Source organism: Pleurodeles waltl, chromosome 2_1 (genome assembly GCF_031143425.1).
Source record: "Pleurodeles waltl isolate 20211129_DDA chromosome 2_1, aPleWal1.hap1.20221129, whole genome shotgun sequence".
Lineage (NCBI taxonomy): Eukaryota > Metazoa > Chordata > Amphibia > Caudata > Salamandridae > Pleurodeles > Pleurodeles waltl.
In genome coordinates, this window is record NC_090438.1 from 372645832 (window position 1) to 372673436 (window position 27605).

The 27605-nt window shown below is 43.6% G+C and overlaps 1 protein-coding gene across 2 annotated transcripts in view; it reads right to left on the reverse strand.

Annotated features, from left to right (window-relative positions):
• The window catches only part of CHM (CHM Rab escort protein), an 810608-nt gene that overhangs the window by 545169 nt on the left and 237834 nt on the right, over window positions 1-27605 (reverse strand). For both annotated transcript variants that reach the window (XM_069212659.1, XM_069212657.1), the window contains exons 5-7: window positions 25508-25865; window positions 21670-21786; window positions 5244-5364 (exon numbers count right to left, since the gene is read on the reverse strand). In XM_069212659.1, coding sequence (XP_069068760.1) covers window positions 5244-5364; window positions 21670-21786; window positions 25508-25865 — 596 coding nt within the window. The remainder of the gene's footprint in view (window positions 1-5243; window positions 5365-21669; window positions 21787-25507; window positions 25866-27605) is intronic.

Genomic DNA, 27605 nt, shown 5'->3' on the forward strand with positions numbered 1-27605 from the left:
ATTTTCTCTGGGAAGAAAAGGGAGCAGGACCAGACCTTCAGGTCTCAACAGCAGCAGGTGAAATGCTTCTTCTGTCTCCCACAGGTTAAGTAGTCTTCCGAAAAAAGGTACCCAGAAGTATAAAATTCATGCCTGAATGTAGTTTGTGAATTGGGGAGGCTCCCGTCCCCTCCCTCAGCAAAAGGGAAAAGCTACCAGGGAAAATCCTATCCAGTTTTGCAGCAGTTCATATTTGCCTTACAGTAAACAATCCCACATTGCACCTCTTTACTCAAACCTGACATTTAGGGGAGGAAAATTGAACTTTCTAAAAGTACCTTTTCCTTAATAGTTATTATAAAATTGATTTTACCATTAAATTGGATTTTGATAAACTATTAAAAAGAGTCTTTGAAGTAGATTTCTATCCATTTCTTAAACTAAATTAGCATTATTAAATGTAACGATCAAACTCAATCAAACTCAATGGAACAGTCAGCCTTGCTGCAGTGAAAATAGCGTTTGGGACTTCTTCACTGTAAGGACACGTTTAACATTTTTTTCTCTAAAAAAAAATCATTTGGTCAGCATAGTATACCAGTTCACTGCTCTCTTGGTGAGAAAGAGCGGTACTTCAACATGCAGAGATGCACCTTGCAGGAATGGATCAAGGCCACCAAAGCTGCCTTCTCATAACCCCTCTTCCACAGACACATACTTTGGCTGTACCAGGGAGACAAACAGTTTGTAGACTGGAAAAATAGAGGATGTTATGGTACACATGTGTAATGACAACACTGAAATACTATACCCTCAAAACGGCAAACCTTGATACTAAAGATGAGGCGTGTAGAGATCTTTAAAAATGCACCATATAATATGCTGTCTAATTTTTATTGTATTTACTTTTAGGTTTTAGCATTCACTACTATTTTATGTATTTCTGCAATTATACTTTTCCATTTATTCTGAACTAAAATTGACTTAAAATAAATCTTTAAAAATGACAGTGTGGATTTTTTTGTATGCACAACTGGGGTAGAAAGTTGCCAGAAGTCACAAACATGAATCAGAATGCCTGACAGTCTTTGATAGGTTTGATACATGCCCAATGCACATTAACACCGGAGGAATTTGAGAGGTATATGTAGTCCGCAACTTGTTCATTTCTTCCTCTCAAGCTGGTAAGTTGATCTGCAGTTGCCATAGGAACACAAATAGGCTACCAAATGTATGTACAAAGTACTTGTGTAAATGTAAGTGATGGGGAGAACATATTGACAGCGATGAGCAGGTAAGCACCCACAAATTCATGAAGGAGTACTTGATACACAGGCTCAGTGATAGGTGGGCTACTCATAGACTAGGAAGTGCAGAACCCTTTCTGAAACTCACAAAGTCGTACAATCATAGGACAGTATAAGCAGTTAGAAGACCTCTTTTAACCCCTTCGCTGCCAGGCCTTTTGCCTCTCCTGTGCCAGGCCTTCTTTTGGCTATTTGGGGCAGTTCGCGCTTAGGCCCTTCATAACTTTTTGTCCACATAAGCTAGCCAAGCCAAATCTGCGTCCTTTTTTTCCAACATCCTAGGGATTCTAGAGGTACCCAGACTTTGTGGGTTCCCCTGAAGGAGGCCAAGAAATTAGCTAAAATACAATGAAAATGTCGTTTTTTTTTTTTTAAATGGGAAAAAGGGGCTGCAGAAGGCTTGTGGTTTTTCCCTGAAAATGGCATCAACAAAGGGTTTGCGGTGCTAAAATCACAAGCTTCCCAGCTTTCAGGAACAGGCAGACTTGAATCAGAAAACCCAATTTTTCAACACAATTTTGGCATTTTACTGGGACATACCCCATTTTTACGATTTTTTGTGCTTTCAGCCTCCTTCCAGTCAGTGACAGAAATGGGCATGAAACCAATGCTGGATCCCAGAAACCTAAACATTTCTGAAAAGTAGACAAAATTCTGAATTCAGCAAGGGGTAATTTGTGTAGATCCTAAAAGGGTTTCCTACAGAAAATAACAACTGAAAAAAAATATATATTGAAATTGAGGTGAAAAAAACAGCAATTTTTCTCTACGTTTTACTCTGTAATTTTTTCCTGCAATGTCAGATTTTTGAAAGCAATATACTGTTACGTCTGCTGGACTCTTCTGGTTGCGGGGATACATAGGGCTTGTAGGTTCATCAAGAACCCTAGGTACCTAGAGCCAATAAATGAGCTGCACCCTGCAGTGGGTTTTCATTCTATACCGGGTATACAGCAATTCATTTGCTGAAATATAAAGAGTGAAAAATAGCTATCAAGAAAACCTTTGTATTTCCAAAATGGGCACTAGATAAGGTGATGAGAAGCAGTGTTTATTTGCACATCTCTGAATTCAGGGGTGCCCATACTAGCATGTGAATTACAGGGCATTTCTCAAATAGACGTCTTTTTTACACACTCTCTTATATTTGTAAGGGAAAAATGTAGAGAAAGATAAGGGGCAATAACACTTGTTTTGATATTCTATGTTGCCCCAAGTCTCCCGATAAAAATGATACCTCACTTGTGTGGGTAGGCCTAGCGCCCGCAATAGGAAATGCCCCAAAACACAACGTGGACACATCACATTTTTTGACAGAAAACAGAGGTGTTTTTTGCAAAGTGCCTACCTGTAGATTTTGGCCTCTAGCTCAGCCGGCACCTAGGGAAACCTACCAAACCTGTGCATTTTTGAAAACTAGAGACCTAGGGGAATCCAAGATGGGGTGACTTGTGGGGCTCTGACCAGGTTCTGTTACCCAGAATCCTTTGCAAACCTCAAAATTTGGCTAAAAAAAACACATTTTCCTCACATTTCGGTGACAGAAAGTTCTGGAATCTGAGAGGAGCCACAAATTTCCTTCCACCCAGCATTCCACCAAGTCTCCCGATAAAAATGATACCTCATAAGTGTGGGTAGGCCTAGCGCCCACGAATGGAAATGGCCCAAAACACAACGTGGACACATCACATTTTTTCACAGAAAACAGAGGTGGTTTTTTTACAAAGAGCCTACCTGTGGATTTTGGCCTCTAGCTCCGCCGGCCCGGGAGGGGGGGGGAAGAAATGGCCTAAAATACATATACCCCCCCCCCTCCTGGCCCCCCCCCCCGAGAGCGAGCCTTGCCTACGGGGTCGCTCCCCCTGCGTGACATTGGCGCAAAAACAAAGATCCCCGGTGCCTAGTTGTTTCTGCCCCCTTGGGGGCAGATTTACCTAAAATCGGCAGAAATGGTCTAAATACAATATGTCCCCTAGGGCAGGGGAGCAACCCTTGCCTAATGGGTCGCTCCCCATCTAAAACAAATACACAAAAAAAAAATTAGCCCTGGCGCCTAGAGGATTCTGACCCCCCCGTGGCAGATCGGCCTAATTAAAATAGGCCGATCTGGCCTAAAATAAATTTGCCCCACAGGGGAAAGACCCTTGCCTAAGGGGTCGCTCCCCTTGCGTGAAATTCACGAAGAAAAAAAAAACCTCCCTCATGTCTAGTGGTTTCTGTCCCCCTTGGGGGCAGATCGGCCTCATAAAAATAGGCCAATGTGCCCCCAAGGGGGGCAGAAATGGCCTAAATGTAATTTGCCCCCTAGGGGAGCGACCCTTGCCTAAGGGGTCGTTCCCCACCAAAAAAAATAAAATAATAAAATGATCCCTGGTGCCTAGAGGTTTCTCTGCCCCCAGGGGGGGGGGCAGAAAAGGCCTTAAAAAAAAATGCCCACCCTGGGAGCGACCCTTGCCCAAGGGGTCGCTCCCTTATGGCAATTTCCCCAAAAAATTAAAATCCCTGGTGTCTAGTGGGCGTTTCAAAAGCCGGATTGCTTTACAATTCGGCTTTTGAAACGCTGAGAGAGACTTCAAAGGGAAGGAAATACATTTACTTGCCTTTGAAGCCTCTCTCGGCCTCCTCCACATGATCGGAAAAGAAATGCTTTGCATTTCTCTTGCGAGCGCGCTGGAAGCAGAGCTTCCAGCGCGAAGGAGGAGGCCTCTGCGACAATCAGCGTGCGACGCGTGCTGACGTCACGGGGGGTGGGGGGGCAGAAGGGGAAGGGATTCCCCTTCCATCCACGACTGGGGGGTGTGGGTGGGGGGGCACATGGGGGAAGCGCTAGCGCTCCCCCCGGTTCCAGGGTGCAGGACGAGGTGATCTCATCCAAGGCACCCGGGAACCGGTGCCTTGGACGAGATCACCTTGTCCAAGGCACCGTAGGGGTTAAAAGTCGTGGAGGAGAAGCCAGATTTTTATTTGACACCTTCTGCAGAACTGAAACATGAGTGTAATCCCAGTTGATGCTCAGGAGCATGTTTAGGTGCATCAAACATAACTTCAAACAGCTTCTTAAGATCAGCCTGGTGACATTCAGGATTGAGAAAAAAAAACAACCTAGCTCCAGATGACCCTATCTACACCAGGCGGAATGTAGCTTCTGAGAGCTTGCAAGACAGCAATCACACATGGCAGGAGTTGCTTTACTCCTATTAAGTCATTCACCCCTTCAGATGAAGAGAAACACTATCTGAGGGAGAGTGAATTGTGAGTTTCGGGGACGGACTGCAAGTTACTTGAAAACTGAAACATACTCTACTAAGAAAAATATCTTGCAAAGAGCCATCCAAAAGAATAGCAGGAGTGTGCAAAGCATGTGATCTAGAGTGGAACGTGCTACAGATATGTTTTTGCTAAATTTCTTCTGGTACCACTGCAGTAAAAACAAGCACAGAGTCCTGGTTCTGCAAAGGTTTTGCCAGCATGAACTTTTCACAGAGATCAATTTCACCATGAATCCTACAACACACCAGAGGGTTAAGGAGCTGTAAACTAAAAAAATTCAAACATGGCCTTATTAATGGTCTCAACTGACATTGGACAAGAAGACAAAATAGAAAATACATGTTATTTGAAAGTGTCTCTAAAAAGGGAAGAACAAGAATCAGGATCATACAGCTGTATGGGAATGTATCATTTGTTGGTGAAAAAAATGTCTGGCAAATTCTGTTGACAAAAGCAATGATTTAATGGAGTCCACTCCAGGTACTCATTTTGCTAACATGGTTAAAAGAGGCCTGACATTACCGATAGACATTTATGATCTATGGATAAAGCTGCAATGGTGACATATAGAACTAGATCGGACTGCTGTTTAAAAAAAAAATGGAGCTTGTCTCCAGGAGTATGCTTCACATTATATAGGTTAGAAGCCTACAGAAAGCTTCAAGAAAAGGAGGAACAGAACAGTACCTTGGTATTCCTCAGGGTGCTGTTCATAATCAGAACAAAAGGTAAGAAATTTCATTAGCATTCTCTTTTCCACCATTGTCAGCTGCTTGCTGTTGAAGACATCGGCTCTTGAACAGGGTACCTTCAAATTATAGACATAACATGTTAAATGCGTGAAAGTCCTAAGAAACACAATTTCTAGATCTGTCAAGAATGTTAGTCCTAAAATTGCCATAAGGTGCCTTATCTGCTATGAAAGGAAAAGCTAAACAAAAGGCAGAAGACAGTCTAGCCTCTAATTATTGCATTAAAAACACAGGTAATAACACTTCTTAGAAACACACAAGCTTGCGCACAAGGGAATCACATCATCAGCTGCATGGCCACTATAATTGTCAAAGATAAATAAAAGGTTTGCTATGTGGCTCTCATCTGTAGATCCTTTATCTAAATTAAATTATCTATTTCAGATTCAATAATGGATTTACAATAAAATCAAGAGGTAAGCTCTAAAGCTGCACACACATTTCTCAAAGATACCCCCACCCTCCACAAGTCAATTATAACTTGTTGCATGTAATCAGTTCATTTGATACTTTTCGCCTTCCCACGAAATGTCATATTCTTTAAATCAGTCAATCTGATGTCCACTGGAGCAGAATCAAGAACAAAAACCCATTGGTAAATGCTGCACATGGTTTTGGCCTGAATAATCTCTGTCCCTACTACATATACTGGTATTTTGAATACCGCAAACCTAGACAAAGGCAGTAGAGCACTGTAAAAGGGTCAAAGGCACGGAACCACACAATCATGATTTGAGAGGTAGCAGGTTTGCATCATGATGCAGTGCACTTTAACCTCTTAAATGCGGGCGTCGGCCACTGGCCGACGCCCACACACCCTCCCTGGTGCGGGTCACGACCAGTGGCCGACACCAGGAAGGGAATTTATTTTTTATTTTTTCCCCCCCCCCCGGAGACACGGAAGCTACCGTGTCTCCCCCCGCCCCCCACCCGCCCCTTTGTGACGTCAGCGCGCCGCGAGGCGCGCTGACGTTGCAAAGGTGTTTTCCCCATGAAAGCAGGAAGCAGCCTTGCGGCCGCTTCCTGCTTTCATGGGGAAAACGGCCTTTTTCACGTTCGGGAAGGCCTCGTAAGAAAGGGGAGAGTCTCCCCTTTCTTACGAGGCCTTCCTGAAAGTGTTTCCTGGCCCCGATCGCAGCACAGCTGCGATCGGGGGCCAGGAAACACTTTCAGGAAGGCCTCGTAAGAAAGGGGAGACACTCCCCTTTCTTACGAGGCCTTCCTGAAAGTGTTTCCTGGCCCCCGGTCGCAGCTGTGCTGCGATCTGGAGCCAGGAAACACTTTCAGGTTTCCTGGCTCCCCCGATCGCAGCACAGCTGCGATCGGGGGGGTCAGGAAACATTTTGAAAAGGCCTCGTAAGAAAGGGGAGACTCTCCCCTTTCTTACGAGGCCTTCTGAAACTGTTTCTGGCCCCCGATCGCAGCTGTGCTGCGATCGGGGGCCAGAAACAGTTTCAGAAGGCCTCGTAAGAAAGGGGAGAGTCTCCCCTTTCTTATGAGGCCTTCTGAAACGGTTTCCTGGCCCCCGATCGCAGCACAGCTGCGATCGGGGGCCAGGAAACCCCACTAGACACCAGGGATTTCACTTTTGGGGGGCAGCCCCCCCCCGGAAAACGGGCCGCCCCCCCCCCCCGGCATAATTTTCCTAAAAAAATAAAAAGGTAGGTGCCCCCTGGGGAGGGGGGGGGGGCGCGATCGCGCCCCCCCCCCCCCCCAGGGGATTTTTTTTTTTTTCAAAAAAAAATAAAAAAATGAAATGACAGGGGGTCGCCCGTGGGCAGGGTGACCCCCTGTGGGGGCAATTTTTTTTTTAGATGTTGTAGGGTTTCCCTGGGGGCCATTTTGGCCCCCAAGGAAACCATACAACAACTAAAAAAAAATATATGTATATATCTATATATATATATCTATGTAGATAGATATATCTAGGTACATGGATATATCTATAGATATATCTATGTAGATATATATTTATATATATATATATAGGTAGATCTGTATCAAAGAGATTTATAAAGCGCGCTACTCACCTGTGAGGGTCTCAAGGCGCTGGGGGGGGGACGGGGGGGGAGGGAAAGGGGCTAGGAGGTTCACTGTTCAAAAAGCCAGGTTTTGAGGCCCTTCCTGAAAAGAAGTAGGTTTTGGGTCTTGCGAATGTGAGTTGTGAGTGCGTTCCATGTTTTGGGTGCAATGTAGGAGAAGGATCTGCCCCCGGTGGTGGTGTGTTTGATGCAGGGGTCAGAGGCGAGAGAGAGGTCAGCTGAACGGACGTTTCGTGTGGGGGTGTGGAAGGTGACTCTCGTTGAGGTAGGCAGGGCCTGTGTTGTGGAGTGATTTGTGTGTGAGGATGAGGATCTTGAAGGTGATCCTTTTGTCAATGGGGAGCCAGTGGAGGGATTTGAGGTGTGGAGAGATGTGTTCGTGTCGGTGGAGGTCGAGGATGAGTCGTGCTGCTGAGTTCTGGATGCGTGTAGTTTGCACTTGAGTTTTAGAGTGGTGCCGGCGTAGAGGGCGTTTCTGTAATCAAGCCTGCTGCTGATGAGTGCGTGAGTGACAGTTTTTCTGGTCTCTGTGGGGATCCATTTTAATGTTTTTCAGTATACGGAGTTTGTTGAAGCATGAGGAGGTAAGAGCGTTGATTTGTTGGGTCATAGAGAGGGAGGAGTCTAGGATGATGCTGAGGTTGCGTGCGTAGTTGGCGGGGGTGGGTGCAGGGCCTAGCGTGGTGGGCCACCATGGGGGGTCCCAGGTTTTTTTGGTGAGGGCCAAAGAGGATTATTTCGGTTTTGCTTGAGTTGAGTTTCAGGTGGTTGGCTGTCATATATACATCACTTTTGTCAATATGTGTGTGGTTTCCCTGGGGGGAAAAGGGTCCGACTTGTCTAGTGGCAGTTTTAGTGCCATAAAGAAGCGCAGAAGGTTTATATGCCTACTGCAAAGAGCACATCTGTATTTTATGTAAATAGCTGAGTACATTAGTAAAGTCTATGGAGAGATGAAGGGCACTTTTGCTGGGTGGTAATGAGGGAATCCGAGGAGGAGGGAGTGGGAGCACCAATAATGATTGTTGGACTGGGCGCAGGAGGTGCTAAAGACTGTGACGAATGGTATGTGACAAGGTGTTTTTTGAGTGTCTTGAAAGTACGTGCTGATTGAGGGAAGAAGCGCAGGTAAGGTGGCCTCTACTGTTGCACGTATCTCACACACACCATCGATTTTGTGACTGTCTACGTAGGCTAGTGTTTTAGAGCAACAGTTTAGCCAATAGCAGAGATGGCATCTTGATGGATGACTGCTGCCTGCACTCGGGTTATAGAGGACCGCTCTGACATAGGATCAGAGACTGAGACATCAGATACTGAGACAGCATCTGAGGGATAGGACAATGGCGCAGACTCTGGGAGTGATTTTTCAGTCAGAGGAGTCCCATTCGAAAACTCCTCTTCCAGTACATTATGAGGGAGGTGATGAGGACAGTCCTGCTGTCCCTTCGCAAGCTGTTCGTGCAACTGGGTAATAGTGGGTTAGGCCAACCCAGAGAGCAGGTGAATGCGGCGGCAAGCAGAGAGAGAGTGCTCTCTTGGGAGCTCACCAATTTAGTTCAGCCCCAAATTCCACCACCCAAATCATATTGTGGAGACATCAAAATTGTCTATGGCAAAACAAACTGGTTTTGTAAGGCAGGCACCTGTGTTTTTGGTCCTGGATTTGGCGGCCATATAGAGAAACACACTAAACCCAAACATTTCTGGAAACTAGACATTCGGGGGAGTCCACAGAGGTGTGACTTGTGTGGATTCCCCAAAGTTTTCTTACCCAGAATACCCTGCAAAGCTGAAATGTTGAGAAAAAACTCTATTTTTCTCGCATTTCTGTCACACAAACTACAGGAATATGCTGGGATCCACAACATTCCTACCACCCAGTGACTCCTCACCTGTCCTGATAAAAACACTACCCCACTTGAGTGCCTACACCTAGTGCCTGTGTCAGGAATGGATCACCCCAGGGTCAACAGCTGCCTCACGTAAGGACCAACTGACCGTTGTGTGATCTATTCCTGTCGCAGGCACCAGGCCTAACCACACAAGTGAGGTATCATATTTATCGGGAGACTTGGGGGAACGCTGGGTGGAAGGAAATTTGTGGCTCCCCTCAGATTCCAGAACTTTCTGTCACCGAAATGTGTGGAAAACGTGGTATTTTAGCCACATTTTGAGGTTTGCAAAGGATTCTGGGTAACAGAACCTGGTCCGAGCCCCACAAGTCACCTCATCTTGGATTCCCCTGGGTTTCTAGTTTACAAAAATGTGCTGGTTTGCTAGGTTTCCCCAGGTGCCGGCTGAGCTAGAGGCCAAAATCCACAGGTAGGCACTGTTTTCTATGAAAAAATGTGATGTGTCCACGTTCTGTTTTGGGGCATTTCCTGTCGCGGGCGCTAGGCCTACCCACACAAGTGAGGTATCATTTTTATCGGGAGACTTGGGGGAACGCCGGGTGGAAGGAAATTTGTGGCTCCTCTCAGATTCCAGAACTTTCTGTCACCGAAATCTGAGGAAAACTTGTTTTTTTAGCCACTTTTTGAGGTTTGCAAAGGATTCTGGGTAACAGAACCTGGTCCGAGCCCCGCGAGTCACCCCTCCTTGGATTGCCCTAGGTCTCTAGTTTTCAGAAATGCACAGGTTTGGTAGGTTTCCCTAGGTGCCGGCTGAGCTAGAGGCCAAAATCTACAGGTAGGCACTTCTCAAAAAACACCTCTGTTTTCTTCCAAAAATTTTGATGAGTCCACGTTGCGCTTTGGGGCGTTTCCTGTCGCGGGCGCTAGGCCTACCCACACAAGTGAGGTATCATTTTTATCGGGAGACTTGGGGGAACGCCGGGTGGAAGGAAATTTGTGGCTCCTCTCAGATTCCAGAACTTTCTGTCACCGAAATCTGAGGAAAACTTGTTTTTTCAGCCACTTTTTGAGGTTTGCAAAGGATTCTGGGTAACAGAACCTGGTCCGAGCCCCGCGAGTCACCCCTCCTTGGATTGCCCTAGGTCTCTAGTTTTCAGAAATGCACAGGTTTGGTAGGTTTCCCTAGGTGCCGGCTGAGCTAGAGGCCAAAATCTACAGGTAGGCACTTCTCAAAAAACACCTCTGTTTTCTTCCAAAAATTTTGATGTGTCCACGTTGCGCTTTGGGGCGTTTCCTGTCGCGGGCGCTAGGCCTACCCACACAAGTGAGGTATCATTTTTATCGGGAGACTGGGGGGAACGCCGGGTGGAAGGAAATTTGTGGCTCCTCTCAGATTCCAGAACTTTCTGTCACCGAAATCTGAGGAAAACTTGTTTTTTTAGCCACTTTTTGAGGTTTGCAAAGAATTCTGGGTAACAGAACCTGGTCCGAGCCCCGCGAGTCACCCCTCCTTGGATTGCCCTAGGTCTCTAGTTTTCAGAAATGCACAGGTTTGGTAGGTTTCCCTAGGTGCCGGCTGAGCTAGAGGCCAAAATCTACAGGTAGGCACTTCTCAAAAAAACACCTCTGTTTTCTTCCAAAAATTTTGATGTGTCCACGTTGCGCTTTGGGGCGTTTCCTGTCGCGGGCGCTAGGCCTACCCACACAAGTGAGGTATCATTTTTATCGGGAGACTTGGGGGAACGCCGGGTGGAAGGAAATGTGTGGCTCCTCTCAGATTCCAGAACTTTCTGTCACCGAAATGTGAGGAAAACTTGTTTTTTTAGCCACTTTTTGAGGTTTGCAAAGGATTCTGGGTAACAGAACCTGGTCTGAGCCCCGCAAGTCACCCCTCCTTGGATTCCCCTAGGTCTCTAGTTTTCAGAAATGCACAGGTTTGGTAGGTTTCCCTATGTGCCGGCTGAGCTAGAGGCCAAAATCTACAGGTAGGCACTTTGGAAAAAACAGCTGTGTTTTCTATAAAAAAAAATAGGATGTGTCCATGTTGTGTTTTGGGGCATTTCCTGTCGCGGGCACTAGGCCTACCCACACAAGTGAGGTATCATTTTTATCGGGAGACTTGGGGGAACACAGAATAGCAAAACAAGTGTTATTGCCCCTTATCTTTCTCTACATTTTTTCCTTCCAAATATAAGAGAGTGTGTAAAAAAGACGTCTATTTGAGAAATGTCCTGCAATTCACATGCTAGTATGGGCACCTCGGAATTCAGCGTTGTGCAAATAACCACTGCTCCTCAAAACCTTATCTTGATCCCATTTTGGAAATGCAAAGGTTTTCTTGATACCTCTTTTTCACTCTTCATATTTCAGCAAATGAATTGCTGTATACCCAGTATAGAATGAAAACCAACTGCAGGGTGCAGCTTATTTATTGGCTCTGGGTACCTAGGGTTCTTGATGAACCTACAAGCCCTTTATATCCCCGCAACCAGAAGAGTCCAGCAGACAAAACGGTATATTGCTTTCAGAAATCTGACATCGCAGGAAAAGGTTACAGAGTAAAACATAAAGAAAAATGGCTGTTGTTTTCAGCTCAATTTCAATATTTTTTTATTTCAGCTGTTATTTTCTGTAGGAAAACCTTGTAGGATCTACACAAATGACCCCTTGCTGAATTCAGAATTTTGTCTAGTTTTCAGAAATGTTTAGCATTCCGGGATCCAGCATTGGTTTCACACCCATTCCTGTCACTAACTGGAAGGAGGCTGAAAGCACCAAATATAGTAGAAATGGGGTATGTCCCAGTAAAATGCCAAATTTGTGTTGAAAAATTCGGTTTTCTGATTCAAGTCTGCCCGTTCCTGAAAGGTGGGAAGATAGTGATTTCAGCACCAGAAACCCTTGGTTGATGGCATTTTCAGGGAAAAAACCACAAGCCTTCTTCGGCAGCCCTTTTTTCCCATTTTTTTGGAAAAAACAAAATTTTCACTGTATTTTGGCTATTTTCTTGGTCTCCTCCAGGGGAAACCACCAACTCTGGGTACCATTAGAATCCCTAGGATGTTGGAAAAAAAGGACGCAAATTTGGCGTGGTTAGCTTATGTGGACAAAAAGTTATGAAGCCCTAAGCGCGAACTACCCCAAATAGCCAAAAAAGGGCTCAGCACTGGGGGGGGAAAGGCCCAGCAGCTAAGGGGTTAAAGAGGTGTGTTGTCAAATCTTTCCTGAACTGAAGCAGGGTTGGAGTGGTAACCCTGGTGGACATGGATGTTATTCGAGAGTCTGAGTGTACAGATGGAAAAGCCTCTTGCCTTGTTGTTCTACTGTTACACTTGTTGTCTTTGGTCTGATGAAGCCCTGGTAGCAGGTGTGCCAACAGCCACCAGAGAGTGTGAATGTGTTAGCCAGATAGGTGGGGCTGCAGATCCTGATGGATTCATAAATGATGCAACTGCTTTTAAGATGGTGTGGATCAGAAAGAGGAGCCATTGGAAGTCCATTAAGATAGGTGTTATCTGATCATATTTCTTCAGGCCCAGGATAAGACGTGTGTGGCCCGCAGGATGCCCATACAGAGGGGCCATATGAAGTGTAAGAGGCCATAGAGCAGAGCGTTTTCACCATCCAGATGAGATGTTATGGGGGCTTGAACAGCAGTTTTGAACTTGCTTTCTGGGACAAAAAGATTGCAATTTCTTCAATAGAGAGAGCAACGAACAAGGACGTATCAGTTTTCTTGGCAATGTGTTCTTTGACTAGGGAGGGTTTGAAGTCAGCAAGGACCATGTCATTGAGAAAGGTTTGTACTATTTATAGTTCATTGTTTTTTCAAATAAGAATTCTGACTTGCTGGGGTGGAGCTTCAGGTAGGTGTTGACATACAGATCTGGATGAGGGAAAGGGAGTGTCTGAAGCGCTGGCTGAGCAGAGGAAAGTTTCAAGTACACTTGTGTACAGTTTTGCTGCATCAGTATTTATCATTGAGAAGAGCATCAAGGAGCTCCAAATAGAGGATGAAGGTAATGGGGGACAGTATGGAAGCCAGGGTAACTAGGAAGGTGAGAAGCATCTTCTAGGACCTGGAGTTGACCATGTGAACAAACTGGCGTCAATTGAAAAGTAGGAGGTGAACCAAGGAAAGATACTGGCAGTGAATCTTATTCAACGCTTCACAATGTGTATGAGGGTGCGACGGTGATGGGTTTGATAGAGGCTCAGGGGTCCAGCAATATCAGGAGGCAGGGATCATCTTAATTTGTTGGAAGGGTGTTATCTACAATAAGTAAAGCAGCTGTCTCCACATTGCAGCACGATTTAAAACTAAACAGGTAGTCATGCAGGAGAGAGTTGGGGTTGATGTGATCTTGAACTTGAGCCTAGGTTGCTGTTTTGATTATCTTGCTGATGAAGCGTAGGTAAGAGATGGTCTAGCAGCTGTTGAGGTTATCAGGGTCCAGTGTAGGTTTCTTTAAGAGAGGGATGATATGTCCTGTCTTGAGAGCTTCTAGAAATACGTCTTGGATTAGGGATGTACTGTAGTGCTTGCTTGTCTTAATGAGCGTTCTGCATCTGTTGGAAACTTCATTGATGGTGCTGGTATGGTACTCAATAGCATGAAGTCATAGAGTGGTCTGTCTTCCAATTTATTTTCTGTCTGTCGATGGAGTGTTAATTGTTGGCGAGGTCTTCAGAGCATAAGGGCACTGATGGTTTCAGCTTGCACTTGTTTTTTTACTTGGAGCGTGGATGTTCAACACTTTTTTTAAAAAACATGTGAAGTAATTTACAAGTTGTTGACATCTGATGTGGAATAAGCAGGGTGGGAGAGATTTAGGTTGTTGATGGAGAAGCCTTTGAAGGATCTGAGGGAAAGGTGTTCTTTTTTTAGTCTGACCTCGGTTTGCAAGACACAAAGCAGTCAGATAGGGATGGCAAGGTTATCGGTTTGGTCCAGAGGACTGAGCTGCTGGTAATGTTGCTCAGAAGAGGTCAAAGCTGTTTTTGCTGGTTGACATTATGTCCCATGTCCAGTGAATTAATGAGATTGAGAAGGGTGTTCATTGTTTTTTCAACCCTATTTACTCTAGTAAATTGCATTCAACTACAAGGGGACTGTGGTCATATCAGGTGGATGACACGGTAAGGAGATCTGAGAATTTGACAATTAAGTCCATGTTCTGACTGGAAGACCTGTAGATGAAAAGGACGGTGGCAGACTGAGTTGCAGAAAGTGTGATAGGGAACAGGATGAGTTCCATGCATCTGTGTTTTACTTGCCTAGAGGCACGACTAGGAAAACTCATGGAACACAACAAGGGTGGCTCCCTAATGATGTGTGCAGTCTGTATAATGGACGCTGTAGCATGTAGGAAGAAGAATGTCTATGATTTGTGAGGAAGTGTGGGTGAACCCTTTTTTGTGATGAAGAGTACATCAAGCTAAGTGATGAGGTCTGCCATGTCTGGATTGTGAAGTACTATACAAAGTGCCATAAACAGTACAAGTTAGAATGAACATTTGGTAATCTGAGGAGTGAGGTAGTCAGTGTGATGTGCTCGAAGTTAGGTCGATGTGCTGCAAGGATCATGAGAGTGTGTGGTCCAGGTCTCTGTGTGATTGCGGAGATGGACAATGTGGGGAGCATGCTAAGGCACATGATTATAGCTTACAGGAGTGGCATTAGAAATGGAGTCTCTAGTTGGCAGTCCACTTATACCCTCACTACTGAGAGTAAGGGAGTCACCCTCCTAAAATAAACCCTGCTCTCCCCCTTGGAACCTGGCATGAGCAGTCAGGCTTATCCCAGAGGCAATGTATAACATCTCTGTTCCCACAGACACAGTAATACATTGAAAACACTACAAATGGACACCACATCAATTTAGATAAATAGCCAGTATTTATCTAACTAAAATAAGACCAAAACAACAAAAATCCAGCATACACAAGCAAAGATATTATTTTTTAAAGATTAAATCCCAATAAAGCGCATAGAAACATCATAGTTCCAACTAGTGCTCATCATAGCATCGTGACGGAGTCATTCCCAACAGTCCGACGCCACTCGCGAGGGAGTACAGCAGTGGCCAGGGATTCGCACAGACCCCAGATACGGTACCTTAGAAACGAGGCAGAGTCAAAGGCATAGCACAGAGTCAGGTAGGTGAGGCGTTGCTGGAGCCAGTGCAGGATCGGTTCCATGCTGATACACAGGAGGTGAGGCACCAGTTCCTTACGGAGGTGAGGCGTCGGTTCCTTGTGGAGGTAGCAGAGGTGAGGCGTCGGCCAGGTCTCGGTTCCTGATAATCCGGCGGGGTCGATGAGTCCAGCTGGTCAAGATGCAATGAGGCTACTTCACAGGGTCGTGGTCACACCATGGGGCTGCAGCGGAGTCAGGTGTCACAGACGTCAGTGACAAAGCACTTGGGACTCACGATGTGGTGGGACTTCAGAGGCGCTGCAGCAGTGTTGGGCCAGCGGCGCCAGTCGCAGTCGCTGCACTTCAGCACGTACCCCAGCTTCGGGTGCAGGAAGCAGCACAGAGTCGGGCAGCGGCGCCAGTCCTGGAGTCATCCAGAGTCGATGTGCCTGGTTCTTCTTGTTTTTATGCCAGCTTTCACTCCTAAGGGCCCTGGAACTGGAGTGGGCACCATCTGACGAGTCAAGGTCCTCAGCAGCAGAACCCAGAAGCTGGTAGGTGAAGTCTTTGCTGTCCCGGAGACTTCTTAACAGAAGGCAAGCTCAGTCCAAGCCCTTGCAGAAACTTCACAAGCAGGATGCACAGCAAAGTCCAGTCTTTGTCCTCTCGAAAGCAGAAGCAGCAACTGCAGGCCAACCCACCAAAGCACACACAGCAAAGGGACAGTACTCCGCCTCACAGCTCTTCAGCTCTTCTCCTTGGCAGAGTCTCCTCTTGATCTAGGAGATTTCTAAAATCCTAGGGTTTAGGTCAAATACTTATACTCATTTCTGCCTTTGAAATAGGCAAACTTCAAAGGAAAGTCTTTGTAGTGCATGAGACCCTGCCTTTTGTGCCCTGGTCCCAGACACCCTCTAAGGGGTTGAAAACTGTTTTGTTTAAGGACCGGCACAGACCTATTCAGGCGCAAGTGTCAGCACCTCCCACCACTCTAGCCTTGGAAGACCCATCAGAATATGCAGGGCACACCTCAGATCCCTTTGTGCGACTGTCGAAAGTGAATTCACAACCAGTCCAACTGTCATCCTGACCCAGACATGTATTCTACAGCCAGGCAGAGGCACGGAATGGTTAAGCAAGAAAATGCCAACTTCCTAAAAGTGGCATTTTCAAACATTCAGCTTAAAAACCACCTTCACTAAAAGATGCATTTTTAAATTGTGAGTTCAGAGACCCCCAAACTACATACCTCTATCTGCCCCCAATGGGAAATTACACTTAAAAGATATTTCAAGGTAATCCCCATGTTAACCTATGGGAGAGATATGCCTTGCAATAGTGAAAAACAAATTTGGCAGTATTTCATTATGAGGACCTGTAAAACACATCAGCACATGTCCTAACTTTTAAAAACACTGCACTATGCCCATGGGGCTGCCCTGGGTCTACCTTAGGGGTGACTTACATTTAGTAAAAGGGAAGGTTTGGGCCTGGCAAGTGGGTCACTTGCCAGGTCGAACTGGCAGTTCCAAACTGCTCACACAGACACTGCTGAGGCAGGTCTGAAACATTTTTACATGGCGACTCCTGTGGGTGGCACAATCAGTGCTGCAGGCCCACTAGTAGCATTTGATTTTCAGGCCCTGAGCACACATGGTGCACTATACTCTGGACTTGTTAGTAAATTAAATATGCCAATCTGAGATGACCAATCAGAATCACAATTTACAAAGAGAGCATATGCACTTTAGCACTGGTCAGTAGCATTGGTAAAGTTCCCAGAGTCCACAACCAACAAAAAGAGGGTCAGAAAAATAGGAGGCCAAAAGCAAAAAACTCTGGGGATAAACCTGCAAAAAGTGCCAGGCCCAACATGTGATCTTTTTTGTGGTTGGACATTTCTCTCTTGCTCTACGTTTTCATGTGTGATGACGCTGTAGTTTCCCGAATATTCAAATATTTAAATATAACTAAACTGCTTTGTTGCAATAAAGATGAATCATTTTTAAGTCTCGAATGTCAAAGACTATTCAGTGCATGTTATACTTTAACAGTGTTGCCCACTGGGGCCTCTCTCTGTACATCAATCTCTTCCAGTTGCCTTCCCAACTAGTGGGAGTTTTTAAAATGAGGTCTTAAAGAACATCTGAAGATTGCACGTAAAAGCATTTGTCACGTCTGTTCGTGGGTTATGATGTATCCTGTTTTACTACTAGGTTCTCTCTATCTCTGTATATATTTCTCTAAACCAATATATATTACGGCATTCTTTTGTTCATATCTAGAAATTCACTGTATATGTTCTATCTAGTTCTTCACTTCTCACAAAGTCGTCTGTAAGTCAGTCTCATGTCCTCGAAAAATATATTATGTTTCTCTGCCACATTACGGAATTTCAATAGGCCTTCATGGAATCACTCATCGTTAGCTACACGTTTGAGGTCCAAAACCTCAAGATATGTCAATGAAGGTTTAGTGGGAACTTTATTAACAAAATATTTCAGCAGTTATGCCCATAAACTAGTATGTGTTATTCTAGTATAATCTTTGATATACTTCTAAAAGATAATATTTATTGGTGCGTCACTAAGCAAGATCCCGTAACCAACTGCTATATTTATTTTGTTCAACTTTGACCCAAAAGTGTAGTTATCAACAATGAGTGGTCAAACGTTACCTTATTTCATCAGAAGTGTAAACGGGAGATGCTTTAAAAATAAAATATACTTACTTGTATTCCATTTTCTTCATCATAGGTATCTTTGTTGATGTCTTGGGCTGTGGATTTCTGTGGGCTTTGGTTTTAAATCTGTGTTTGTAGTCTACGGTAGAGTTACTAGAAGTACTTATAGGATCACGGTCTTTTGGAAGGCTTAGTTTCATATACGTGTATTTCAATGTTATTGATGTTTTTGTTTAGCAATACTATGCATACAAACATTTTTTGCTATTATTTTGCCTTTGGTGCATACAATTGTCACACCTTATTCTTATGGACATCTTGGAAAATGAGAAACAAGTATGGCGAGTCCAAAATTCTTTACTTAGTTGACACTAAGAAAGAACACATTTTAGCTTGAAGCTGCTGAGAAGAATCCCTATGAAGGAGGGACATTCTGAACCACGAACACTAGATAGTACTAAGGCAGAAGCAACACGAGCATCCACTCACATGATTCTAGCAATACAAAACAGTTTCTGAAATAAAAAGTGATGTGGCTCTGTTAGCCATTTGACAGCGTCTCACTGCTGCACGCAATGGAAGCTGAGTTGCCCACAATAATATCACAAATCTACATTCTGAAAGAAAATTATGGCTTTGGGATCCGACTGCCCGCAACTCAACTTAAAAAAGAGAAATAGGTGCTCGTAATGGAAGACAACAAAAGCAAGACATTCCTGTGAAAGCTAAAGCTAGAGCTGTCAAGTGGAGATATAGATCCCAAAGTGAGGGAGATTCCCACTGGAACTACGCATTAGGAGAACACACAAACACAACACAAAGACCGCCAGAAAGATACAACTATTCTGAAGAGTTTTACCTTCGGTAGTCTCAGGACCTAAGGCTTAGCATACACTCAGACAGATACTCTGGAGGCAGAAGGTGTGACTGGACCGACTCCCCTAAAGGACCGAGCAATCGTCCCGAGAAAAAAAAACAAATTATAACAAGGACAAACCCAACAGCGGGACCTCAAAATAACTAGTAAAAGGAAAAAGTAAAGAAAGGAGTCCAGATCCAAAACTTCAGTTTAAAAATAAGTAAATAGCAAGAATGGCAACCAAGAAAAAAAATGCCTCTGAAAATGAGGGTTCTTTTGAGAGACAGGACTTGGGTCATAGTGTTGAACAACAGCACAGCAGAAATTACCAGAGCTTTGCATGCTTTTCAAAAACAATTCTGAAATCTGAATATATTCAGACAAAAACTCCAAAGGATATGTAAATAAACCTAATCACATATACAGATTAAAAGCCAAACAGAAGGTGACTAATAAGAATTCATAAAAAATGATCTTCTGGTCACCCTTGTCAGTAATTCGTAACAGATACACTCAAAGGCGAGGAAATAATAACTGATCCTCTTCTATTATTTCAATGGCATTAAAGGATTCATATGCAAGCAAACACGCCTCTATCTGTAAACGCAAATGAAGTGCAGACTGGGATAGAAGAGCACCTAAATATATTATTCTCTTAAGAAATTAATCTCTGGCTCATCTACAACACTGCCCTAAACCTCTGGTTAAACAAGAAATAAAAACAAACTTATCAACTGAGTGTCATTAGCGAGGATTGACTATTCCCCTCACTGCTCCAATAACCACACTCATGTTCCCAGTTACAGAGCCCAATAGAACAGACTATGTGGCACTGAATTATAGAACCAGAGCACATGCAAGGTAAAATGCTTTATTGAGCTCGTACGGGAAGATTCTGTAGTGGTTCCATAAATCGATGACGTATAAGTCACTGAAGATGACTTAGACTAGCTGAAGCTAGATGCAAAATTATTTTCAGAAATTCTCGCAAAGAAATAAGCAAATGATACTTTAAAGCAAGCCACAGGTTTTGGTACTTCAAAGTACCTTTAAGTACAGGTGTTACAAATGCATAATCTCTACAATGCTCATCATGTCCTCAATATTCTGTCTAGAAATGTTCTCCAAAACAAAACCCCATACCAAATCTTTATTGGGATTTCTACATTTATCCAAGATCTCCTAAGCGAAATAGGGTCTCAACAACAAGTCATTTCTTGATTTGCTAGAGCACGTACAAGGGACTAGAGAATGCTTGCCTGAAATGCTATGCACTGAACAAGCTGCCATTGGATCTGCTGATGGTGTTGGCAGATGATTAAATCAGTCGATCTTGCAGAGGAAAAGATAAACAACAATCAGCCGTTGGGACCTGCATACTGCCAACCTGTTTAAATATTTTGGGTGAACGATACATGCATGGTGATCCTGCCACTAATACCTAAATCAACAAAGAATCACATCACCAGGTTTCCACTGAGTTTAGGTAAAGTCCTAAAGGGTAGCCAAAAATTATGCCTGAAGGGTTCTAGTTGTAAATGTAGTAAAATATGGTGGCAAAAAGGTCTCCGAGTAGAGGTCTGAGAAGACCTCTCTTTGACATGATGTGCAGTAGAAATCCACTCGGGTGAGTGGAACTCTGAGCACTCTCATCTCAATAGCTGGAGTTCCGGTATTTTCTATTGAGGTTGTTGTGCAACTTATGTCACTTAGCTTGCACTGTTTTCAATGCTACTTAAAGGTCACCAGGGGACTTCTAGATCAATAACAGGTAACGAAAAACACTACTTCCTGCTTGACTGGACTGACTCCGGGTCTCTGGGTTTCAGAAATGCTGGGTGTTGCTGGGTTTCCTTATTTGACTGCTATCCCTGTCCCAAATCAGGACTCGTATGAGAAAGAAAACAAAAAGTTCACAGCAACTGTGACATACTGACATGGTCAAATTTTGGAGCCTTTTCTATTCAACAGGTCCACCCACACGTGGTAATATTATTATCAGAAGAAGAGAAAGAACACATCGGTTTTGCTTGCCATGGGCTATGACTGTTGAGGGATTATTATTAAGAAAAATTGCTGAGATCTGCGCAGGCCACATCACCCTGGATTCTTTTGGGCTTCTTGTGTGCCAAAATTCCAGAGGATAGTAGGTTTACCAAATACTGCAGCAACCTTCCACCTCACATCCAAATTAATTGTCATGTCCTTTTTGTACCCAACATTTGACCCTTGCAGGTCAGTTTAGAGACTTAAAATGGTGTCATCTAAGAAAACCAAAACTCCATGAATTCTCCTGTGCCTCACACCTTATGTGATGTCTACGGTTAAGAAGGTTCCTAAGATGCCCACCGAAGCCAGTCCCAAATACTGCATCCATTCTCCCCTTCCAAGATGCAGTGACTCTTTTTTTTAATATCATACAGGAAAAAAATCATCCTCCTAAGGAGAAAGTGATTGAAAAGTAAGCTAATGGATTAGATAGTTGTAATAAAACCCCACATTCCAACCACTCTGTTTAATGCTGCCCCATGCTTTTCTACTAAATCCTATGCCAATGCATGTTGGGATCTTGCGCTATATCCGGGTGTAGATCGCTGTACAGGAAAGACGGGGGCAGAACTCTCTAGCCAGAGGTTTGTAAATTGCATTTTGGAGTACGGGAAGTGAAAGTGATATTAAGTTATGTACTGCAAAGTAGCTTTTCTGACAAGGTCCTAAAGAGAAAATTACATTTTAAAACTGTTATCGATCAAACAACATAAAATAAAGTGATTCAAATCACCTGTTCCACTTTTTCTTCATGGAATGTAAGAATCCGGGTGACATTTTTGAACTCCACGTAACGGCTAACACTGGACTTGATGAGAAGGTCTATCAACAAGCCACGTGAGTAAAGAATCTGCAATTGACAAAAAAACAAAAGGAACAATAAAGTAATGAATGATTTTTAAGACCATGAATCGACTACTTAATAGGCCTCAGATTACCATCACTAGATTACTAGGTTGCTAAATAAATCACTTGCTAATCATTGTACATCTTGAAGACTATGGGAATAATTAGAACATACTTTGCAAAGTACCATCTTGCATTGTACTACTAGCTGGAGTTTTTAGGTCTTGAAACTGAAATTATAAACTCAGGTAAATTTAAATTAATATGGGAAAAATACAGAAGTAATATCAAGTACAGGTTTAGAACACGTAAATATTGAATTAAATACCACTTATGTACAAAAACTCACTAAACTACTTCAGATTTCATTGGAAAAGGGAAACAGAGATCATCTCTGTTGCTGAAGTCTGGATTGTACTTAATACCAAGTGTCAGCCTTAGGGTGGTCTTCACAAAACATTTTGCCTTTACCTTCCACCTTTTTTAATTAGTTTTTGCTGGCCTTAGGACTGTGCAGTTTACTACTGCTTACCAGTGTTAAAGTGCTAGTGTTCTCTCCTCTAAACAAGGTAGAATTGACAATGCTACTAGTGGGCCTTCAGAACTTGTTGTGCTACCTATTTAAGAAGCCATACAAACCTGTCTCTGGCCTGCCATTGCAGCCTGTGTATGCAACTTTAACCTGCCATTTCGAAATGGCAAAATAAACCTTCTGCGAAGTCCAAACCTTACCTTTTAATACATATGTCACCCCTAGACTGTGTCGGACCTCCATACAAAGGCCTGCATACCCACTGTAGGTAGTCTGGAACTAAGGAAGGGGAGGCAGAAAACCTGTGCACTTCAAAAGGAAACATCTCCCACTTCAAAGGAGGCACCAGCTATACATATTGGACCACATACACCAAATGTTCAGTACACTTTTGGACCTATGGACTTTGCCGGAAAGGAGGACTGCTGTGCTGTTGAAAGGACTGCTGCCACACTGTGCTGACCTGCTGCCCTCTTGCCTGGGGGAGAAGGACATGACTAGCATCTGGTGAAACCAGGACCCGAGTACGACTCCAAAGGCTAGTTGGCTGGCCTCTTACCTCGAGCCCCAGGGACAAAAGGCTCCAACTACCTTGAACCCAGCACCTGGACTCGGACATCTATGAGTCCTACCCTGCCAAGTGGTAAGACCCCAGTCCTGGACCCTTGGACGTGGGCCTGAAGGAGTTCTGCCAGCTCATCAGTGGGTCCAGCAGAACCGACATCTCCTCTGCTTCTGCATCTGTTTCTGTAACACTGAACAGAACCGATTATCGCCTCTGTTGCGTGGACTTTCCCGACGCAAGGACTTTGCATCGCAGTCCCACAACTTCATCAAAACCACCACTGCACAACGCATCTTTACGCAGGCCCTCACATTAGAAGCCTTTCGTAAACAGGGTCCTCGATGACGATGCAGAACATCAAATTGCAGCCTCGCAGCTTGTCAGAACCAACACATCGCCTCTGCTACGTGACATATCCTTGACGTGGAATTTGAATCACAAGCCCTCGCCGTCGGGATCTTTGACAATGACGCAGGACTTCACATTGCAGCTCATCTGAGTCACGGCATCACCTTGGCTGCATGGCACATCCTCGAACTGGCACTCCACAACTCTCTGCAACCAGGATTCAAGGTACTCTTGTTCTGCAGGGCTAACTGGGCCCCTGTAGACAGCCCTCGCTCCATCGCAGTCAGCCTGAATTTGTCCTGATCTAGCGCAACCAGATATCTAGTTAGCACTGTGTGCTTTTTTGCACTATTTTCACTCAAATATTTAAAACTGTATATCGCTGGTTCTACAGATAGCATTTTTGTCCTTTCGGTCTTGTTTTATTTATTAATATCTACTCTATTTGCCTAGTCAGTTGTGGGATCCCCTTTGTGTGTTGCACAAATATTTTACACATTGCCTCTAAGTGAAGCCAGGCTGCTCTGCGCCAATCACTCAGAGGGTTGAGTACAGGTTAATCTGAGATGTGCTTGTGACTCACCCTGACAAAGATTGTGGTTGCAGATTGAGTAGGGTTTCACTCCCCTCAACAAGTAACCCAGTTTCTTACATCAAGCCAAATAAGGACCTGCTAGAACCAGCCTACTACAAACCAATCTTACTCTCAAATTCTGATTGCAAAATCTTATCCAAAATCCCAACCTCACCACACTGGGCCCTATCAACTCGCTAACGTATCCAGCACAATGTTGGCTTTGAAAAATCAAGACTGTGTGTACAACACAAAACATCCTTTCTGTTTTTTGGACTTGACTTTTCCACACAAAGCAGCTATCCGTCTAGCTAACGTTTTATAGATCAACAAGTAACATTTTGCTGAGATCACAGGTAGGGGGAAGGTGGTAACACGAAGAGTCTGCATCCTCCACGAGGGAGTGGGAATAATCTGGCCCTACCTCTCATGTTTCTGTGAAGCTGTCAAAGCACACCACTGATGTCAACTTGGATGCATATGGTGCCAAGCATAAAGACTTCTTTGCCTTGTCTTTCAGACAGACCAGCAATTCCTGAACCAGGTCTGAGACTGTGCCAGGAATATCTCAGGGAGGGACTTTCATGACAGTGAAAAATGTCAACAAGGCATCGGTGAGTGCCAAGTGGATGGCACACAGATGGAAGCCTCCCAGGGTTACAGTGAGGGAAAAGCCAAGTTCGATCCGGCATGGGTCACAATATGAACGAGCGCATCCAAGAGCCGTGCAGAAAGAGGAAGCAACTACGAAACAGTCCTTGGCCATAAAACTTTTGAAATTAGACTATTACCCTCTAGGTAAGAATATCTGAACTGACCTGGGTAACTTCACAAAAAGAGGATTGTTTTGACACCGGTGACATCCCCATGCCTAACAGCAGCTTGTTACATATCTTAGGAAGAGATGAAGCAAAAAGAGGACTAGCTACATCCATTCTATTGCTTGCTTCTTTACAGGGACGTGGGTGAATCTCTCTTCTCAGTCTTGTCTGACATTGAGAACAGCTGAGCTCTATGGCCTTTGCACTCCACGTGCCAGGAGTTTGGCTTCATTCTTTGGGATCATATGGTGACATACAGAGGAGGCGTTGAAGTTATGCCTGGAATTGCAATATTCATAGACAAAGAAAAAAAGAACCCAAAACAGGCAATCTTCAAATGTCTGTGGTGCACAGAAAAAAAGAAACAGGATCACAGGTCTTAGGTGGCGGCTTTATGGAGCTATTCCATAATTAATTTGTCTTCAGTGCAGCTCAGCCACCATAGCCTATCTGCTGCCACTGCGTTAAAACATTTTGCAATTCTGTGTGATGAATAAAGGGATTTTAATAGGTAGAGGAGTGTAGAGAAAGAAATATTCAATAGAAATTCAAGTGTTGCAAAATCTTTAACTTACATTTACCAATTCAAAAACTGGTTGAAAACACCCTTCTGTTAAAATACTCTTAGCATACTACTTCACTTATGATACAGAACTCAACAGAATACAGTTTTCAGTCACCAGGAAATACATGTATCAAACCTTCACTGACAATTTCTGAATTTCAAACATTAATATCACATAAGGAGAACATACTATGACCTCTGACTGGTTATCTTCAGTAAATGAAAATACATGAGAATTATGACGCATCTTATGCAACAATGTGCTAGTAAAGCCCTCCATAAAGTAAGATTTATAAAACAGCTAGATGGCAAACTCTTACCGTTGATACAAGATCAATATTAAATTTTCGTCCTTCTCTGATGATATCAGCATAAGTAAGCTTTCTCGCTGATTGTGGACAAGGGGCTTGTGTTGTGGCCTCCACTAAATTCTCTCCAGCATCTTCCACGTTTTCAGAGTCCAAGGGTAGCTCGTTGGTTGGTGAGGTTATGTTGTTAACATTAGTTTTTGAATCACAACTTTGTTCCTCCTCCAGAGGTGTGTCTTGTTTTTCAGACTCACTGCCATTTTGGCACTCCTTTAACATGTTTTGGTCATCCTCATTGGCATCCGGGTCTGAGTCGACGGGATGCTTCTGCAGGGCACCTGCTTCTTCAACATTGTCTTCTGAACCCTGGCTGAAAAAGAAAATACAGAAGACAAGGTTCTTTCAAATGAAATAAGCAACATATATTAACACGCTGTTATTATACAATGAATCAACTATCATTTGCAACTAGATACTCAAAATGGGGCACTGGTGCATGATAACTCGAATTCTTATATGGAATGCAGCCCTTGGTACATGGCAGTAGGAGTACCTTTGTAGTGACTGTATTGTTGCATTTCATCTTTTTACTCACATCGCCTCTGAAATATGACTTTGTGAGGGCCTGGTTTTAAGTCTATGGAAATTAGTAATTTAAGGCAGAGCAAGTCATGTGACACAAATTGAGTTGAATGTGATACAGAGATCAACTGAACTGTCATTCAGGATAACTACATTCTGCTTTAAATATATTTAAAATCAATCACACTATTCCAAGACAATCAAATGTAGGTGTCATAGCAGAAGTGGTGTAATACAAGAAAGTAAATATGGACATTACCTAGAACCAGATCTCTTGCATGTAATATCTGGAGTACATACACTCATATTAAAATATGATTTTACAGGCAGAATAGATGAATATGAATGATTTGAGCAGAGTGTAATCACTTTAGAGCTGAGGAATGTAATTAAAAAAATTACCACTGGTAAAACTTAAAAATGTCTCTAGGAGAAACGGAATAATACATGTCATACGAAGTTCAGTCACCGACGCTAACGGACCACTGAAGTGAACATATCACAACAAAACTCCACCCAGCACAGACCTAACCACCTTCTAACATTTTACGTCAATCCTACCACATCTTTAACTCTTTTATTGAGAAATGAGTATCTGCGTGTGTTGTATACTGCAGATGGATGGATCTAAAAGCGTCAGAAGTACAGGATTCATGAACCATGATGTTAAGAAAGGATATTTGGGCATCTACATAAATAGTTTTAGTCTTGCTATTCAGTCTGATTGTAGCCACCAGTGGGGTATTGCTAGTCAGCAATGGAATAATGATGCCATTCTTGACAATTTGTGCATAACCACGTTATTATTGTATATTGCAACAAACAAGGATTTCTTAAATGAAAATTACACTTTGTTTGGAAGAACTGAGTTAGTAAGGCCAAAATGAAATATTGTAGTAGAAGCAAAAATTACATTTCTAAAATATTTTTTTTTATGCGAGATGAAGAGCGATACTGCTAGAGCTATTTCCTTCATGCCAGAGAGCTTATAATTCGATGCCTCTCATTTCAGTACACAGGTCATGATCTTCTGTACTGATGAAGCTCTTTATGGCATTACTACTGGTAAGATTGCCTAATGAATTGAGATGGTCACTACTAGTAACTGGGTTTTTAAGCAGTAAATAATTCAACTCATTTACGTTTTGCCCTGCTCTCTTTTTAGACTTTGTTACAAAATATGACTATCGCGCTAAGAGGCTTAATGCATTTGTGTCCTTATAAACAAAGGTAACAAATTTAAACTGTATGGGGTGGTCACCTTGTGCGGTCACCATTACAACAGTGCTAAGTGCTAGAAGGTTACTCAGGAGGGTTTTCTTTCTTTATAAGAAACTCTCATTAGAGATTGGGCTGGAAATGTATGCACTAAACGTAGAGCAGACTATAAGTATTGAAACTTTCTTCCTACTTAATTAGGCTTGCCTCCTCTAACTTTCTGTAATGCGGACAACGAATAGAAAGGCTACAAATCTGTGTATGTAGGGCGGGTACTTTGCTAAACAACTGGAAAGATTTCTTTACATCT